The sequence below is a fragment of the Cupressus sempervirens genome, chromosome 10, assembly GCF_028749045.1.
Source record: "Cupressus sempervirens isolate cs-2001-9-10 chromosome 10, ASM2874904v1, whole genome shotgun sequence".
Taxonomy (NCBI): domain Eukaryota; kingdom Viridiplantae; phylum Streptophyta; class Pinopsida; order Cupressales; family Cupressaceae; genus Cupressus; species Cupressus sempervirens.
Genome location: NC_143127.1, coordinates 463,756,532 through 463,775,226, shown reverse-complemented (window position 1 = coordinate 463,775,226; position 18,695 = coordinate 463,756,532). Strand labels below are relative to the sequence as shown.

Genomic DNA, 18,695 nt, shown 5'->3' with positions numbered 1-18,695 from the left:
TAGCCGAGTTATGTTGGGGAAACCTACACAAGCCATGTCCTATACAATAGTTGACATTCTCTGATAACTTTCGCCCAGCATTGAACATACAGTTGCCAAGTTTACGGGAGAGTGGAAGATAGTTGGCCAGCACTCCAAGCTTCTCCAAGAGACACACTACACGGACACCTTCAGTTGTAGAGAGTTCACGGGTCAAAGACACCACATTGTGACAGATTACCAATAGCTGGTGCACATTGGAGTAACTAGGAGTTAGCAGTCTTGAACGGAGATCATTAAAGACATGTCATAGACAGCAGCACAGTTCCTCAGTTATCTACGATTTATACCAAGTTCTCTTTATCATTTGTTTGTGTTGGTAACTTGTGTTAGTAATGTAAACATAGATTAGTTTGTTGGGATACAGTCAGTGATTACTCCTTCATGGTTTCGGATAGATTAAATGTTGTATGAGGTCTGGTGTAGTGGAGAATAATAAAAATTCAGAATTGTTATTTCTTGAGTTTTCATATTGTTTGCACATTCCTTTGGTCTCGTTACTATATTCTTGTGAGTCAGATTTCTTACAGCAGTATCCAAGCTTAAGACCCGGGTTACATGATAATTGTTTGACAAAATACTTCTAGCCCAAACTTGATCTCCTTGATCAGAGCAAGCGGTGATTATTACAGTGATATCAGAGCTCGTCTTGCTGCCAGCCTGTGGATTTATAACAGAGGCAAATTTTTATAAGGATTTATCAGAAATAGTTTAAGTTCAGAGATGGAGATTGTTGAGCGAATTCCTAGAAGTCTGTGAATGCAGTAGTGCAAAATCGTAGTTTTGGGAGATAGTGGTATTGTGATTTTTGCTATCATCATAGAGGTAATAAAAGCCAGAAGCCAATAGTGCTATGAAATGAAGCATTGTTCAATAGTAGGTACAGGAAAGAGGAAGTGAAACACATATAGGGCACTCAAATGGATCATAATGAAAATGAACAAGAACAAGAAGTGAGGGAAACTTTGAGGGCTATTAGAGATGGGCAGAGTAATATAGCCACTGCACTTCAACAACTTACAGGTGTTATGCAGCAGTTAGCTCTACCTCACAGGGAAGCCCCGGATCATCACAATGGAGGTGGTAGTGTGGCAGGATCACCCAGAGCTGCTATGGCCCCCACACGGGACACTAACATGCCTTTAATGCTCCTTTTTAATGTAGAGGAAGAGGTAGCACCACCTGTGGCACCAAACTTACTACCAAATAACGTTATGCCAATGTATGAATGAATGGGATTTTATCCCTGATCCGGTTAAGAAGAATTTGTCTTTTGTTCAATACTGGAATAAAAAAAGGGAGAGCTTGTCAGATCCAAAGACAATTAAGAGGACAACAAGGTATATGGCTTCTGCCTTTAGAAGGCCAACATCGAGATTGCAAGGAAGGAAGCTTGAGTTTTCCCCAATAGGTGTCCATGATGCAGATGTACCTATATTCAGTACGACACCTGCTATTCCTATCTACAGTGTTGATGATGGACCCATTTCAGAGAGATCAGTATATGTGTCAATACCCTTGGTGGATAGCGGCACTAAGCTCCAACACGTTGAGGCCCCTAGAGTTGTTGCAGTTAGGGCAGAGACAGTTGCAGTTGTTACCACTGATACTTCAGGTTCTCTTCAGGGAATTATTATTGAAGATTTGTATGGGAGTTGTCATAGTGTTGCTCTAGTGCAAGAGGCAATTGCTTCCTCAGGTGGGACCAATGCATGTATGGAGTCACCCAGTTGTGATGTCGATGATTTGGGTGTTACAGCGGAGTCAACAGATGTGGGTTCATGCTCTAGCGTTATTGATTCACAACTTGGCATAAAGTCATTTGTGCAAAATCTGGTGACGGCAGTTGAGGCTCTGTTCGGTGATGGGGATGCAGATAATATGGACACCTCTGGTGATTTGTTAGATGATGCTATGATTTGCACTGGGTATGATACCCCTTGTCAGATATTGGGTGATGACTCTAATGAGGTTTTGGATGAGTCCCATGATCAATGTTTATAGGATCTTACTATTGAGGTGGAAGCTGAGACATGTGTGGAGATTGAAATTGCAAGGGCTTCTATTTCTTCGGAGGAGTTGTTTGAGGTACATAGTAGTTGTATCTCGAATGCAGAGTTGTGCAAGGACGATAGCACATGTATGAGTGATCTTGTGGTGTACAGTTTTGATTCAGTTTCCGATCACAATGCAATTAGTGAGACACAGAACTTGCATAGGAGTCAGGGGTTACAAAGGCATCATGTGACTTATCAACTGAAGGTGAGTGATAGTGACATTTCTTCATCTCTTGATCATTATGATGCTATTCGGCATATGCTAGCTACATCTGGTTGGGGTGCCCCTATGTTAGATGAGCATGGTGATAGTAGTCTTTCCCTAGCAAAGTTCATGCGCTTCAAGAGGCTGTTAGGATCTTGAAGCATAGTTATTCTCAGTTAGTTGATGACAGAGATTACCTTGTGGAGTGGGGTAGCACCTACTATGAGATGTTGGGGAAAGAGGAGGTGGTTGAGCTCACCCAGGAGCTTGAGGTGACAGTGGACTCTCTTCAGTATACTCAATTGGCTTCAAGAGTCACAATAACAGTTGGGTGAGGTTATCGTGGAGTTAGAACGGGTATAGTCAACACCAACCGCAGACCCTGTTCAGTTACATATTGTGGTTGGTGGTGAGTTAGCTTCTACGGTTGAGGATGAGAGATGTGATGATGTGGCAAACACATTCGTCCAGGATATAAGTATAGTATGTACAGAGAGGGAAAGAGCATCAGTGGGACAAGCTCTCATGGTGATTTTCTTCCTTCTACTGGAAGTGAACCTATTTCTTCTTTTCATATAGCTGGTAGCATTGGACAATTGTCATTGTCACATTTTCGGAGAGATCGGCTATGGATTGTGGGGGAGCAGATTGATGCTTCCACATATAATTTCTACTATACTAAGTCATTCATGGAGTATTTTCTTGAGAGCTCGGATTTGCAGGAGGTTTCATATAGTATATCTGAGGGTGCTCTCATTCAGGGCTCTCGTGTTATTCAACGATTGATGAGGAAGATTGTAGAGACCTTGGCTACAATGCTTCCCAATAGGGATTTTGTGGTTGGGCTTGATGAGAGGGTTGCCCAGGATCCTGCCCAACCAATAGTTCAAAGTCAAAGATTGGATCCATCTTCTGATTTCTAGTTTGATGACGATGAGCTCTATCAAGAGTTTTTATCAGCATTACACTGTGAGGAGTGCTCATCACTTTTCTTTTGACCCTTAGGTAGAGGAATTGGTTTTCAGTGTTATGGAAGGTGACAAAAGGTTTGGTATTCATTACACCCGTAGAGGGCGTACTTCTCCATTAATGGAGGGAGATTCTAAGATACAGGGTATTGCGAAATAGTTGGATGTGCTAGTGAATGAGATGAATCAGAATCACAAACGAATGACCCAACTAATTTTAAAACCGAGATTTGAGTGAAAAATGATATCACTTTTTCTAAGATCAAAAGGTAATGATACAGTTGTGGCTTCAAATTTGCGAGACATTTCTTATGAGACATTGCATGAGTTGGGCACAATTGAGGTGGAATATGATGAGGATTTATGTCAAAGTAAATCAGATGATGCAGTTTTTGGCATGAGTTCCGTGGATCATGTATTTGATAGCAATGCAACGATAGTGGGAGTAAGAACATGCAAGGATACTATCATATCAGCAGCCACTTCTGTGTCGATTGAGTCATCCAATGAGGAGTTTAGCAATATGCAAGCGGTTGTATATGTGTGCTCTAATGATAGTACACTTGTTTTTGTTGATGAGGTGAGCAATGTAATGATAGTCATGTTATACTATCGATCAACAAAGTGTTGATGTCCACTTCATGAATAGTCCTACGTTTGACATGGATGCAACATTGTCTTATGACAATCCATTGTTTGAGGTTGATGTTGATCACTCACCTGAGTGGAGTTGGGCTTAGTTTTCACCATCTATAAAGATTCAGTTTTGTGTTGCGGCAATCAATAATATTCCTGTGTCCACAAATTTTGACGTGGCTACACCTATGGTTGATACAGTTGGCATGAGTGCATATGGTTCTCTTGTAGCTACGTCTCTTCAAGGGATTGTTGATTAGGATTCCAGTCCAGTTTATATTATATGGGTGAGAACCAAGATGAAGATATTCCTTTTGGGGGATTCTTCTGGTGATATTCTTACTCCTACATCATTAGTACAAGTTTTGAGTGTTATACTGCAGGTTATGTTGTTGGTCTTGATGATGTTAGTGGTATGTAGTTGGTTCAATGTTGACAAGGGTGTCACGTACTACTTCATTTAGGATCCAGGTGGAGGTTAGAGTTCATTGTGATTGCTGGATTTCTTGAGGGCAAGCAATCTCGGGAAGGGAGGATTGTAATGTCCCTATTTGTTTCCAGCATCAGAATTTCAGGAATTAGCCTAATATTGGATCCTTGTAAGCTAATGAGGATGGTTAGAGGGTCTCCTGAGGATTGATTCATCTCCAACATTCAGCAATTTATGGCATTGGCCTTCATTCCATATCATTTAGACTCCATTTGCCATACTTACTATGTATAGTAAGTCAGGAGTAATAGAGATGGACCCTTTCTATTTTTAGAAAGTGTATTTGGTCACATGGGGAATTATGAGGAGAGATTCCTATTTCAGACAGCATGGCAATCAAACAAGTATTTCAAGAAATATTAAAGTTCAAGTGACTTAAGTGATTTATTTAAATATTTTAATGTTATTATAAAGTTATAAAGTAACTTAAGTGACTAAAAGATGAAATTGGCTTTTAATCCCACACTATCTAGTTGTTTGTGTCTTCCCTCATATCGAGGTTATAAAATAGTGGAGCTACATTGGGATTGACAGCATTAATATATGTTATTTTCTCAAATCCTAAGAGTTGCTTAAATGTGACTAGATATTTCCTAAGGACAAAACCCCTTAAGGAAGAATAGTGAGACTAGGAAGAATAGTGAGACTAGACACAAACCTAGTATCTCACATTTGCACTTCAGAACTGTGATTCCAAATTGATGCATTGAAGACTTATAAGAAGTGGAAGTTCAACAACAGAAAGAGTATAGGTGTTTGAAGTCATTTCAGGGTAATTGGCACGCACAGGTCAGTACTAGTATTCTTGTGTTTGGACAATAGGAATAGATTACAAGTAATCCATAGCTGGGAGAGTGGTAAAAGTACCTTGCAAAAGCCTATCTTCATGTGTTAGTGGCTCATATATTAGTCATTGCTCTGCCTGGTATAAAACCTACAACGGCAGGAATTCACGTGAGAGTTGGTGGGGACTAGATGACAAAGTGGACAGTCATCCATAGCCAAGTTATGTTGGGTAACCCTACGCAAGCCATGTCCCATACGATAGGTGACATTCTCTAATAGCTTTTGCCCAGCATTGATCATACAGTTGTCAGGTTCACGGGAGAGTGGAAGATAGTTGGCCAGCGCTCCAAGCTTCTCCAAGAGACGCACTACACGGACACCTTCAGTTGTAGAGAGTTCACGGGTCAAAGACACCACGTTGTGACAGATTATCAGTAGTTGGTGCACGTTGGAGTAACTGGGAGTTAGCAGTCCTGAACTGAGATCATTAAAGACATGTCGTAGACAGCAGCACAATTCCTCAGTTACCTGCGATTTATACCAAGTTCTCTTTATCATTTGTTTGTGTTGGTAACTTGTGTTAGTAATGTAAACATATTTTAGTTTGCTAGGATACAGTCAATGATTACTCCATGGTATCAGATAGATTAAATGTTGTATGTGGTCTGCTATAGTGGAGAATAATAAAAATTCAAAACTGTTATTTATTGAGTTTTCATATTGTTTGCACATTTCTTTGGTCTCATTACTATATTCCCGTGAGTCAAATTTCTTACAGCAGTATCCAAACTTAAAACCCAGGTTACATGCTAACTGTTTGACAAAATACTTCTAGCCCAAACTTGATCTCCTTGATCAGAGCAAGCAGGGATTATTACAGCTAGTGCATGTACCACAAGAATATGAGATTGATAAATATCATATTTTGGATGATACTGAAAGATAACATCTTTTTTTATGGATGTATATTGATATCCTAAATATGTTTGTGTTTTTAAAATATCATCTTCAAATGATCTCTCTTTATATGCTTGAGAGTATAATGTGTTCTATAGCAATCCTCCCTAGCTAAGAGGGAGTGATAATATTGTAGCTTCAATCAGATTGAATTAATCCAAAGTGGATCCCCTATGGTTATTTGTTAAACATAATTGCACTTGATTGACATTATTTGAAACAAAAAAATGTGTATTCACTAGTCATAAATGTACTCATGCTTTTTTTAGTTTTATATAACATTCATAGGTTCTCAGGTGTTTGAGTAAAGGTCCATCTTGTCGAGTTTTCAGGATCAATGCAAATGTAATGGCAATACATATGTTTTTATGTGCTTTCCAAGTGTAGATCTGAATGCATATATATAGAAGTAGAAGAGTCATGTCTCTATGTTAAACAATGTTGGTTATTGTAAGTTAATTTCCATTAGACATTATTAATAACTTACTATTAGACATTATTAATACTAGTTATTAATAATGTCTAATGGAAATTAACTTACAATAACCAACATTGATTAACATAGAGACATGTCTCTTCTACTCCTATATATATATGCATTCAGATCTATACTTGGAAAACACATAAAAACATATATAGTGCCATTACATTTGCAGTGATCTTGAAAACTCGACAAGATGGACCTTTATTCAAACACCTGAGAACCTATGAATGTTATATAAAACTAAAAAAAGCATAAGTACATTTAAGACTAGTGAAATACATATTTTTTTGTTTCAAATAAAATGTCATAACTATCCACTATAAATGAATTATTTATAAAATAAGGAGCTCATTTCAAAATAAGTATTGTTGTCATAGTGAAAAAAATGTATTCTTATGTGTATGACCACTGACATAAAGATGCATATGCATTTGGCCATTCGTATTAATGGTTTGTCCCATAGTTGCAAAAAATCCCTAGGTAATTGCAAAACTCACAAGTAATTACTAGCCAAATTGCCAGGTGAGTCACTCTCCAACAAATTTTGTGAACTCATGACGATTTTCCTCATAGAACTTGAGAGTCAATGGAAATAATTGCAAGATTTTGGTTAATGACTCTTCCATCTTTTTTGCCTACAGTTAAAAATGTCATTTTTACTTCATTTTCATACATATTTGATGCCTCATGGCATGTGATGACACAAGGATTGGCAATGACAATATCCATGGTTTTGAAGGCCCCTCAAACCCATTGAGGGCATTGCCCAATAATTTTCACAAGAAGCACTACCCAATGACTCGATTCCCGCAAACCTCCACTGGGGTCTCTGTTATCACGTGGGACCCTCAACCCCTCCCTTTGGACCTGTGCAATTTCTAGCTAACCTCTCCGGTGGCACCCTCACTAATAGTTTGAGCTTTTGGTGTAGTGGTAGCCGGTCTATGTTAACAAATTGGAGACTCTGTTGGGGAGGGATTTGAATCCCACCGATGCTCTTTACTCGCCTCGTGGTTGCCTATGTCCCATGCAGACCTCTCGGCTTGAGGGGCTAAACTGTTATCACGTGGGACAACCCCTCCCTTCGAATTCGTGCGGTCTCTAGCTAACCTCTCCGATGGCACCCTCACTAATAGTTCACGCTTTGGGTGTAGTGGTAGCTGGTCTATGTTAACAGTCTCCACTCCCAAATCAGCATTAGTTATTGAGATCTCTTGTTGGATAAGAAACTTGATTACAATGTCAGAGTGAAAAAGAATTCTAATATAATTCTTGAGTCTGTTAATTTGGACATTATTATTATACAACTTTCCAAAAACTTCTTTAGACGAGGCAGCTTCTACATATGGCGTGGCTAGCCTAAATCACATTGCAAATCATTTAGAAGTTGAAGAAGTTTTCATTCTATGATATATATTATAACTCTAATTTTGATTTGTATATAACTGAAATCAATCAAATACTCAATAAATTTGGTAATATATGTATTTGAAGAGCAGTTTTTTAACACATCTATTTTAAAATATTTGATAAAAATGTCAAGGTGTTGCTTAGTTTTTTAAAAAATTAAGCTTGTTGAGCTTAGATTTTTTAACTGTGGTTGTTCCTATCACCATATACAATATTATCACACTAAATAGCTTGTATTTTACCATGAAATGTGAAGGATTGTCAAAAAGTTTTATGGTCGTTTAAAGTTGTACATATATATAAATACAATTGTGTGTTTATATACATGCATGAGCGCGCGCGCACGCACACACACAAAATGGTTGTATCACCATCATTGTATGAGGGCCAATATGTAGACTATTTTGGATATAGCGAAGTAATTGATAGTTGGAAGATCGTTTAATCACAAATTGTTTCTCATTGATGAAGTTGCTAATTTGAATTTTAACGGGGATATTACATCAATTGGTCTTGAAGACTCCTATGAAACTTTTTGAAGTGAATCTGACTTCTAGGGTGTTCTCCAATTGTGAGGAGTTTCTATTTATAGAAAATTATCCAATCGACCCTGGCTCTCATTATTCATCACCAATATCGTTCTAGTATGGTCAGATTTTGATTTTGATTTTGATTTTGAGGCTTTCCAACAACTTCAATTACTCTAGTAAATTATTGAGCTTTAAATTAATTATTTTGCTAAGGTTGCTAAATTTTAGAAAATATTTTAATATGCACCTAGTATTATAGCTTGATGGAAAGGTCAATAAAAGCATAAAAAAAGGGACCTTGCATATCATATGTAATTATTATTTCATAGAAGAGTAGTTTGTTGTAAAAAGAGGTTATTTTATTAAAATTTGAAATTTAAAATACATCTAGTAATTGCAATAGAAGAATAAAAGGAGATTTAGAAATTTCATTTGGCTAAAGAGGTTATTTTTACTTCCTCTTGTGAAACCCTTGTAGTATTGTGGAATTGAACTTTGTTTATCTAGGCCTTCTAGAAGTGAAATCCATCTTGATGAAGATCAACCACGGTGAACATTCCTCCTTGGTTAATTTGGTGTCACTTACTTAGAGTTATAGTTTGTGTAGAAAGGTTTTTGTGTGTAGATTTATTTGAAATCTACGCTTGTGCTGAATGTTGGAGTATTGGAGCAATTTCATACAAAGATTGTTTGTATGGTAATTGTTTTCTTGTAATGGTATGTGTGCTAAATATCCATATTTTTCCAATGCTGAAGGCTTTTAAAAGTTTATTAGAGATTTGAGAAAATAAATTTGTGTGGAGATTGTGATTATGAAGACAAATATTTTCCCAGCTGATTAAGGGTGATTGTAATGCCTCCTTTCTGCCTGACCTTTGCAAATAATTAAATGATTATGATTAAGCTATGTTCCCCCGAGTTTCCGGTACAAGGACAGTGGAGGACGGTGGGACGGGTTTCCAGGATGGCAAATTTTTTTGGTAATTTTGGGGATGGGGGGGGTAGACAGCTATATATATATATAGGGAAATTTTAAAATATATATTGAAATTTGCAAATATACATGTCATTCATATGAAATTAAGCACAAAGCATGTCATTTAAACACTACAAAACCATAAAATACAACATTTGAATGCCATGTAAGAAATAATATCCAATTCTAGTACTCGATTGTCAAAATGCATATCAATATTAGTGAACAATATCATAATGATAAACATGATAAATCTAAAAATCTAAATCTAAATATGCCTAAAGCTATACGCCCAAAGGCTAGAGGGCTGCCATAAAGTAAAAAGTATCAATGTATCATAATCATGTTCACATTCAACATAAAAAACATAACATAGAAAAATGAAGCAAATTGCTGCTCCTATCTGCCTCTATCACATTTGGAGGGGTGGGGCCCACCGCAGTGACCTAGTAAGGAGCCTTAGAATTATTTTTTAATATTCTCTTTTTAATTTTTTGCATAAAAATTTTAATTTTAATTTTTTTTTTTAAATTCAAAAATAAATTAAATTAAATTGGGGACAGCTGGCCGTACCCGGTACGGTTGGGGGACGTCTAGGCATCCCCTTTCCGTACCAGGGACGGCCAGCTGTCCCCCTTTTTTTTCCCAGCCGTCCCCAAGTTTTGGGGACGTCCCCTGGTAATTTACCATTTTTGGAGATGGCTGGGGGACATCCCATACCTGTCCCCCTATCCCCGTTTCCAAAATTCCTGGTTTTAGGCCGGGTACGCGTCCCCAGGGAACATAGCATTTAAGTAGTCAAAATATAAATAAATTATAGAACAAATATTTTTAATTAAATTTAAGAGTCGCTAAAAGGTCAAAGTAAATAATGAGTGAAACATTATGGAGATTCATAAAAGATCTTTTAATTATTAAAATGATTAACATTATTTTCTTTCAAAGAAGTTTCCGGAAAGGTTATACGAAGTGGATTGAGGGAGTCATTTGGTATATTATTTCTCTTGTATAGCTTTGAGAGCAACTGGCTTTCCAGTCTGCAACCCTGGGACTGAAACCCTTGGGTTTTGACAGGATTGGAGGAAACCTGGATTCGATTTCATAGGTGGACTCATTCCAGCATCTGTAATTGTTCTAGATTATTCAGATTGGTGGAGGTTTTATTCAAAGATCTCACAAAAGGGTTTTAACAGATGAACATCAAATTTGTGTGGTCTCATTCTGATGCGAACTTACGAGGTATCTTTTGGTTTCAGAATAAAGAAATTTAGTCAGGGATATTTACCAAGTCTTTGCAATACAATTTCTTATAGCGGTAATATTCTAAGTTGCAAGAAAAGAGATATTTCATTGAATAAAATAATATTTGGACTGAGCATATAATAGTTATATATTGACTCAAAACTGATTTACATTAACTGCGAACTATGTTTTTGGGTGATGGGATATTTGTATTGAAGTTCTGAAGTTGAACAAATAGATTTAAGGGAAACTATTATTAAGTTGGGTGCTATGTACAAGACATTGACTATACAATGGTCAATTAGAAATAATGTGCCAAATAAAGTAACCCTGAAGCTTAGGAGGTTATTTGGGAATATCATATCAATTGTAATGTTTTCTATGTGATGGAGTGATAAGACTGAAATAGCTACTCATGCCCTTTGCATGGAACCACAAGCTACAAGCAGCAGCTAGATTCTGCATATCCCAAGCTTATGAGGGGAGGTCCTTCACCTGCAAATCGTTTCTAACAGATTACATGGGAAGAGAGACATAATTTTGACCCCCTTTTGAATCATGTGCATTCAATTCTGGATGCAGATGGAAAATAATAGATTTATGGCTTTGATTTGCCGTTTCCCTTGGTCATTCTCTTATTATTCTTGAGAGTGACTTTTTTGTTCTGTTTGTGAGTACTGTATCTTGCTACTATATGTCAAATTTGTTTGTGGCCTGCTCCTTATTTATGGTGTGAGACTTCATTAGCAGGGGATTGTTAGCCAGCACCATACCTTTGCTTGGGTATGGGTGACTCCTCCAGAGATGTGGATATTATTCATTGGTGTGCAGACAATTTCTACTGGAATGAATGCATGAAATGAGACTTCCCTGCAGCAGAGCAAGCTCAGCTGTTTGCTGTTTCTATGGATTGTAGAATCTTCAATTGTAGGGGATATTGTTCAGTTATAATATCTATATCTGAGACATGAGTTTGAGATTTCAGTGCTGTTTCCTCAATCACATCTGGATGTGATTCCTCTTTTCTTGGCATGATTGAAAGATCTAGATGGTTGTTGTACTTTGGATATTGCTGCAATCTTTTCACAAACTGAACTCTGTGAGAAAAGTGCAAATATGATATGAAGTTGTCCTCTCCTGAGGTGTATCCTTCTTGTCCAAGAAATTTAAAAAATCTACTATTTGAATCCTTTCAAAATGGTGGAATGTGATCATTGTTGAGAGTCTAGCTTTGTACTATCTCTGTCTTGATATCTTTGTTGAAGTGCAGGCATATCTCACTGCAAGGTGTGGTAATCTATCTTTGTAAACATGGAAAATTGCTGCAAATTAAGGTCAGAGCTTATTTACAATCTACTTCTGTTATTGGATCATTTATATGTTCAAACTACAAAAATCATCTTTTCTATGACTGTATTATATGCTTGTGCAACGTTTATGACAAAATGCCACCAATCAGTAAAATGTGCTCTGAAACCATATTCACAACAAACACATAGTTACATGAACAACAACATATCGATTTGAGAATAAAATAACAGACTAAAATGGGAAGGGACCTTTTTAGTGGTATCAAATTTGAGCATTCTCCCCACCTGAGGGACCATCATTGAAACAACAAATTCGGAACTCTTATCAGTTACAGCAGCGTTTCACATTCTCAGTGAACAGGATGGCAACATTTTATGAGTGCCTGTTAGAATGCTTGTCACAAATGATGCAAAGTTATCAAAGATGTGATGATATATTGTCAGAATTTGAAGAGCATCTTGGGAGTTTGAGTGCTCTCTTGTCAGCTAAAAGGAAAGCAGAAGTTAATGAACATGATTCTTCCAATTCAAGGGTTCAGGTAGGCAGCAAGAATAATTAAGGAGACTAATCTCTATTTCTTGCATAAGGCCCTGGAAGCCTTATCACCAATGCACTGATAAAAAGGAGAATCTGCTAAAGTAAGAACGAAATGTTACAAACTTACAATTGAAATCACTGAATAAGGAAAACAAAAAGAATGTCTCTTCATCTACCCTCGCACTTCAGTTGAGGGATGTGCTAAAAATGTGCTGCAATGTTCCCCTTTTCTAGCCCATTCATCACGATGTCTCATTAGCCCTATTTGCCTTGGTCCCGCGGGCTAACCAGGACTTTCTAGGAATCAGAAAGTCAATTGACCTAGGCAGTTCCAGTTTCAGGCCAAACAGAGTTGATTCAGCCAGGTTCCCAAATACTTAATATTTATAGTAAGTCAGCAGGGTTCCGTATTTCTGGAACTTCAGTGTTGGACTTGGAGTGTTTTGTCAAGATCTTTCCGATGAGCTATCACACATGGCTTTCCAAGTCAAAGTGGTAGTCTATTTTCATGCCTAAAGATTAAATAGTTCAAATAAAGTTACTTTTAAATTAAAATGGATATTCATAAGTCACTTTATTATTATAAGGCCATAATATTCTCTTAAATGGGAAAAATGACAATTTAAATAAAAAGAGAGAATAAAAGTTGAAGAGACAGGCAGGGGAATGTGAAAAGTCACTTCTTGTGCTTAAAAGGAGGAGCTCATTTCAGCCTGCTTGGATTATGTATTGGTTTCTCATTTCTCTTGGAGAAAATTGGGAAGCTTCTAGCTCTCATTTCTGAAACCTGAGGACGGAAACTTTCAAGCTTTCTTGGTGGATTGGACAGAAACCTAGTTCATCTTCGAGGTGGATTCACAATAGAGCATTCATAATTGTGCTTCAGGTTCTTTTTCTAGTTTTCCAATCTAGATGTTACTTTTGTATTTAAGATTGGATTATGTCATTATATTGTTGAAGGTTGAATGCAATAATATTTCTGAGATTGTTTTATCTGGGTATTTTCTGGTGTTTGTTGGTTAATCTGAAATATATATACTGCATAATTTATTTGTCTATATTTCTAAAAAAAATTGAGAGAAATTTAGGGAAATATTCAGTAGGGAACATTACAATGGTATTAGACTTGGTTTTCCTTCCAACTTGTGAGATTTGTTGATTTGGAGGATAAAGTTTATGCAAAGTATTTTATTCCAAGTATTATGAAGAAAAACTCAGTGAGGCTAACTCGGATTTCAAATATTCAATGGTTTGTTGAAAAAGGAGGTTGATTTATCTTATGGTTAATGACGACACATTCACCGAGTGATAATATAATATCAATATTAATTCCTATGATGTGGGCGCTCCTGCGGTAGATTAAAAATGAATATATTTAAACATGGATTCAACGTTGATAATGTTCATGAAGCTTTGATAATGCATGGTTCTCATGAATAATTCAAGAAAGCTACTCATTTCATTGAGATGATTAAAATATCAGGTTTTTCCTTACATGCTTATTTCCAGTGACTGAGAATTTTTTTTTATATTAACTATAGTGGAGTGAATATTTATGCGCTTGTTTCTTAAAATTTCTGAGACCATAGCATTATTAATGTTGATGAACACCATTGGAGAAATATTTAATTATTTCCAATAAATTAAAGGATAGCTCCCAATGAATTGAAGAGATTAATATTTATGGTTTCTTTCGAAGGTTTGGCTTCTTAGTTTTTTCAGAAGTCTGGAAGAAACTATTTGAGAAGTCTGGACCAAGAGCATCCTCAAAAGACCTCTAGAGCCCCAGGGGAATTGGAAATGTGTCCCCAATACATATAGGATCTGCAGCCCTTGTAGTGGAGAGGAGTTTGGGTGCACTAAGCATGAGCCTTCAAGTCACCCAGAATGAGTATCTCAGCGACTGAAGATAACTGAGCAATGCTATCCTAAAGGTGAGTAAAGGGTTCACTGTCAGGGCCGTTATGGACAACATATGGGGATGCAACCAAGTGGATGTAGCATACAACATTAAGGTCCCTATGATGGGTAGTCACACAACAAAACTGAACCCACAAGAATCTGATCAAAGGATCAGAGTAAGACAAAGAAGTTTGTCCCCACAAATGATCCCTGACAAGACAAGCAACACCACCAAAGCTGTGAACCCCCCGACCCCCCACCCCCCTCGAGAATCTAGTCTCACACCTGAAAGTTAAAATCCACTGAAAGCCAGTCATACCAAGAAGAGGGTGAGTCGGGCTCTCATGGGTCTCCATGAGAAAAAAGGAGATCCAAGAAACCGAGGTCATCGTGAAGTAAACCTGGAGAAGACCAAAGAGGCTCATTACCGCTCAAACAATTAACTTGTAGAACTATATTGTCCTGAAGCTTGGCAGACTCCCTAAACCGCGAACGTTCATTAAGATGCATCCAAGGATCGGGATTCCCAACCAGCACGAAGGAATCATGAATAATTACCTTGAAGTTCTAAATAACAGCCCACTTCCCTTTCTTTATAGCAGCTACAACAAGATCCCTGGAATATTTAAGTTCAGTTACTTGCGATTTAGTGAGGTGTTCATCCAAAATGACCTTCGAGTAAAGCAAGAATAATCTCCTCTGGGCCCTAAGAGCCCCAAGTCCATTCACTACTGTGAGGGAGCGCAAAAACAATCTTGAGTCATAGCCTACCCAAGTTCTATCAAGAGTGATATTATTGATACCAAGTTGTTCACTAAGAAATGCTTGTTACCTGAGACTTGTTGGAATTGTTGTCATAATGCTATCAAAGTGATCAGTGGTTCATTGTTGGTCTTCATGGTGGATTACTTAATGTTGCTTTAAAGTGTTGCATGGTTTCTTCAATTCCTTACTTGGAGTAGATTTCATGTCATTTTTTTCAGAAGTAACTTAGTTGGATGAAAGAAATTGTGGATGTTTACTTGCTTGACTCAAACAAAACTAGGCCACTATCCTCTTGCTGATCATAAGTGTGTTGTTTGTGGTTAGCTAGTAAAAGTACTTAACTTCAATTATTCAATCTTTGGTTTGCATCCATTGATGAGATTGAAGAGGAGTTATTGATTTGATAAACATTTGAGTATACCTTAGAAGATTGCACAAGGTGGGTGGATTCGCTAAAAGATTGCATCTAGTAGAGTCCAAGTTCATCCTTACTTCCTAACATTCATAGTTAGAAGTAGAAGTAGAAGAAGTTGACTTCAAGAATCAGAAATCAAAATATGTTTTCATTGCACATTGTGAAGCCAAATCTATAGAAGTTGATATCCACAAAATGAGTAGCATGTCCCTTTGTGATAACCAGCATATAACATAATAAAATTGAGAGAAAGCCACAATTAAAGAGAACCTTGAAGTCATTTCATTATCTTACTTTGCAAGCTTCACATGAGAAGTGACCTTATTCAAGAGACAATTGAGAATTTGGTATTTCACTCCAAAACATTTAGTATTCGATTCTGCATGTCGTAGAGGAACAACACTCATATCTACAATACCTAATTCTAATTTAATAGCTTAGGTAACCACCAAAATTCATTAAAACTTAAAGAATTGTGGTATGTACTTAGAACGGAAAAGTTGGCAGACCTGACATTTCCAAAGAATCTATTTGAATACATACTCACCTGCTAAAAATATTCATTTATGTTTCCCTAAGGCTATCAATCACTTAATTAAGAGATAGATTGCAAAATAAAAACTATTACTAGATTCCTGAAAGTGAATCGAGAACAATCTACAGATTCCATCCATTCTAACCAAAGTAAAACAGACTACCAACAATGGCCCATTCTCTAGATAGAAACTTCCAGTTAAGATGGTCTAGAAAACAAATAATGTAACAACTTTTTAACTTTCAGATAATTTATAATCTTGGCAGAAATCCAATAGCAGAAATGCTTTGCCATGGTACAAATAGAAACTCAAACTTACCAAGCCGTACTTGTCAAATCATTCAACCCTGCATCTTGTAAAAACCTAATGAAGGAGTACATCCAAATTAGAACTCTTTGTACAAAAAGATGTCCACATATCAAGTTTGATCTAGTTCAAAGAGAAAATGTCTCTATCTGCAAACAGAAATTAGGTTCTATGCATAGACCATGGAAATAAGATTAGCAACCAAAGAATTAGATAAAACTTCCAATGGATCCCTAAATCAAACTCACCAGAACCCATTTACTATCCTCTTTTTAAAGACTTATCCCATCCACATAAAAGAGAGAAATACAGTGCAAGCTTAAGTTTTAAAAATGTTACATAGGTACCTCTAAAGTTAAAACAGTGAGGCACTGCATTACTCAGACTCCCTTTCAGTAAATAAGAGACAAAGCCTTAGTGCTATTCATTGAAGAGGTTCTAAGTCTCCATAACAATGCTTCTGGTGTTTGAAAAGAATCTTAAATTGATTAGTTTTTTTTAGAACATGGTCAAGTTTATTAACAGATATTTGCACTTGCATCTATACATCAGATGCAATAAATCTTCAGGATAGGGTTCCTTCAAAAACACTTTCATGTCCACATCTAGCTGCTATATCAACTATTTGATGCCCTCTTCCTGATAATAAGACACCAACCCTATATTGAGCACTCCATGTCAGATAAAAGTAACAATTTACATTTTTACTATGTTATAGCCCAACTTTCCATAAGAGAGTTTTCCAATTTGTCGAGTAGAGTGAAATTTGTTCCTTTTATTAATTATGCCCATTTTCACCACCTCATTTTTAAATAGTTTTTATAATATTAATCAAGCTTTACATTAGCGTATTACAATCAATTTGATTTATCTATGAACATTTTCATAATTGTCTACAGATGAATTGGTTTTTTTTTTCATTATCCTAATTAAAATTATAACAAGCAGGCATACAATTCAAGAAGATTAATGTGTAATACTAGCAGCCTACATACAAAACAGAAGTTGCTTGGAATTTTAGGTTGCCATCATAGTTTTGAGCACAAACACAGGGAAAGCTTCCCTAAAGGAACATGTGACAAATTGAAATGGATGAAAACTAGCCATTAAAAATATTGTCAGATTTTGCAAAAGATGCAGATGAGACAAATTTTCAAAAGGGATGGATATATCACCTATCTTCAAAATTGCAAACTTGTACTCTTACACTATGGAATGACTTGATGAAGAAAATGACAAAATAAGTTTGGTACTGGAACAAGAACTGCCAAAGAAAGTGGGAGAAGAAGTTGGCCAAATGATTGATGCCAAAACCAGTAAACCATACAAGAAAGTATAAATAATCCCTAGGCAAGCGTAAGGTTGTGGGGTTGAAAATGCAAAATAGTGGAATGCACTGAAATCACTTAAGTATGGCAAGTCAATAGTAGACATAACAAAATGTTCATGAGAAAATGGTTCATTTCACATAAGTTGCACTATAAGAGAAAAACTAAGAGCATGAGCAATCCACCTCACCCAAAATCAAACTAGAACAAGTGGCTTGCAAACGCCTTACACATGTGCAATAGTGTACTGTAATTGGAATAATGGCTTGGTGCCTTGTGTCACAGCAAATCTTTGTGCATATGTGTGCACTTGGCATTGATGAGTAGAATGGTCACAAGACCAAAATCTTGTGCATCAGTATGTTATGGAATCTAGTAGCTTGCACAATGGTGCACGCACTTGGTCGACATTGTCTAGTGTGGTCATTAACACTTGCACATCTGTCTAAGGGGAAAGATGAAATGTCATCCACAAAAAAGACCGTGACTGTTGCAAAGAGGTGGTGAAGGAAGATGAACCAATCAATTTATGTTATTGTCACTCTTTGCTCCCCGTGCCTAAAGAACACTTGACCACTCCTTGTCTTAAGATTGTATAGGCACTCCCTGATGGAGTGCCCTAGTGCCTAACAAATGTCACAAAATGATTCCTTAGAACAATTGGCTCTTGTACGCCCCTCATTTGTATGGCATTTGAAAAAAAATCAGAACTATGTTTCAAGTTTAACACATTCTCCTCATTGTGCTTGTCCAATTTCATCTCATCTTCACACAAATGATATAGCTTCTGCTCATATAATGAGCTGAAAATATCA

General features: G+C 36.8%; 1 protein-coding gene across 3 annotated transcripts in view; it reads right to left on the bottom strand.

Annotated features, from left to right (window-relative positions):
• Positions 1 to 18,695, bottom strand: part of LOC149534706 (cyclin-C1-1-like) — a 150,449-nt gene that overhangs the window by 17,514 nt on the left and 114,240 nt on the right. For 2 of the 3 annotated variants that reach the window (XM_089807530.1, XM_089807531.1), the window contains exon 7: positions 16,565 to 16,609. The exons of the other annotated variant lie outside the window; for it this stretch is intronic. In XM_089807530.1, coding sequence (XP_089663656.1) covers positions 16,565 to 16,609 — 45 coding nt within the window. The remainder of the gene's footprint in view (positions 1 to 16,564; positions 16,610 to 18,695) is intronic. 3 annotated transcript variants of the gene reach the window in all.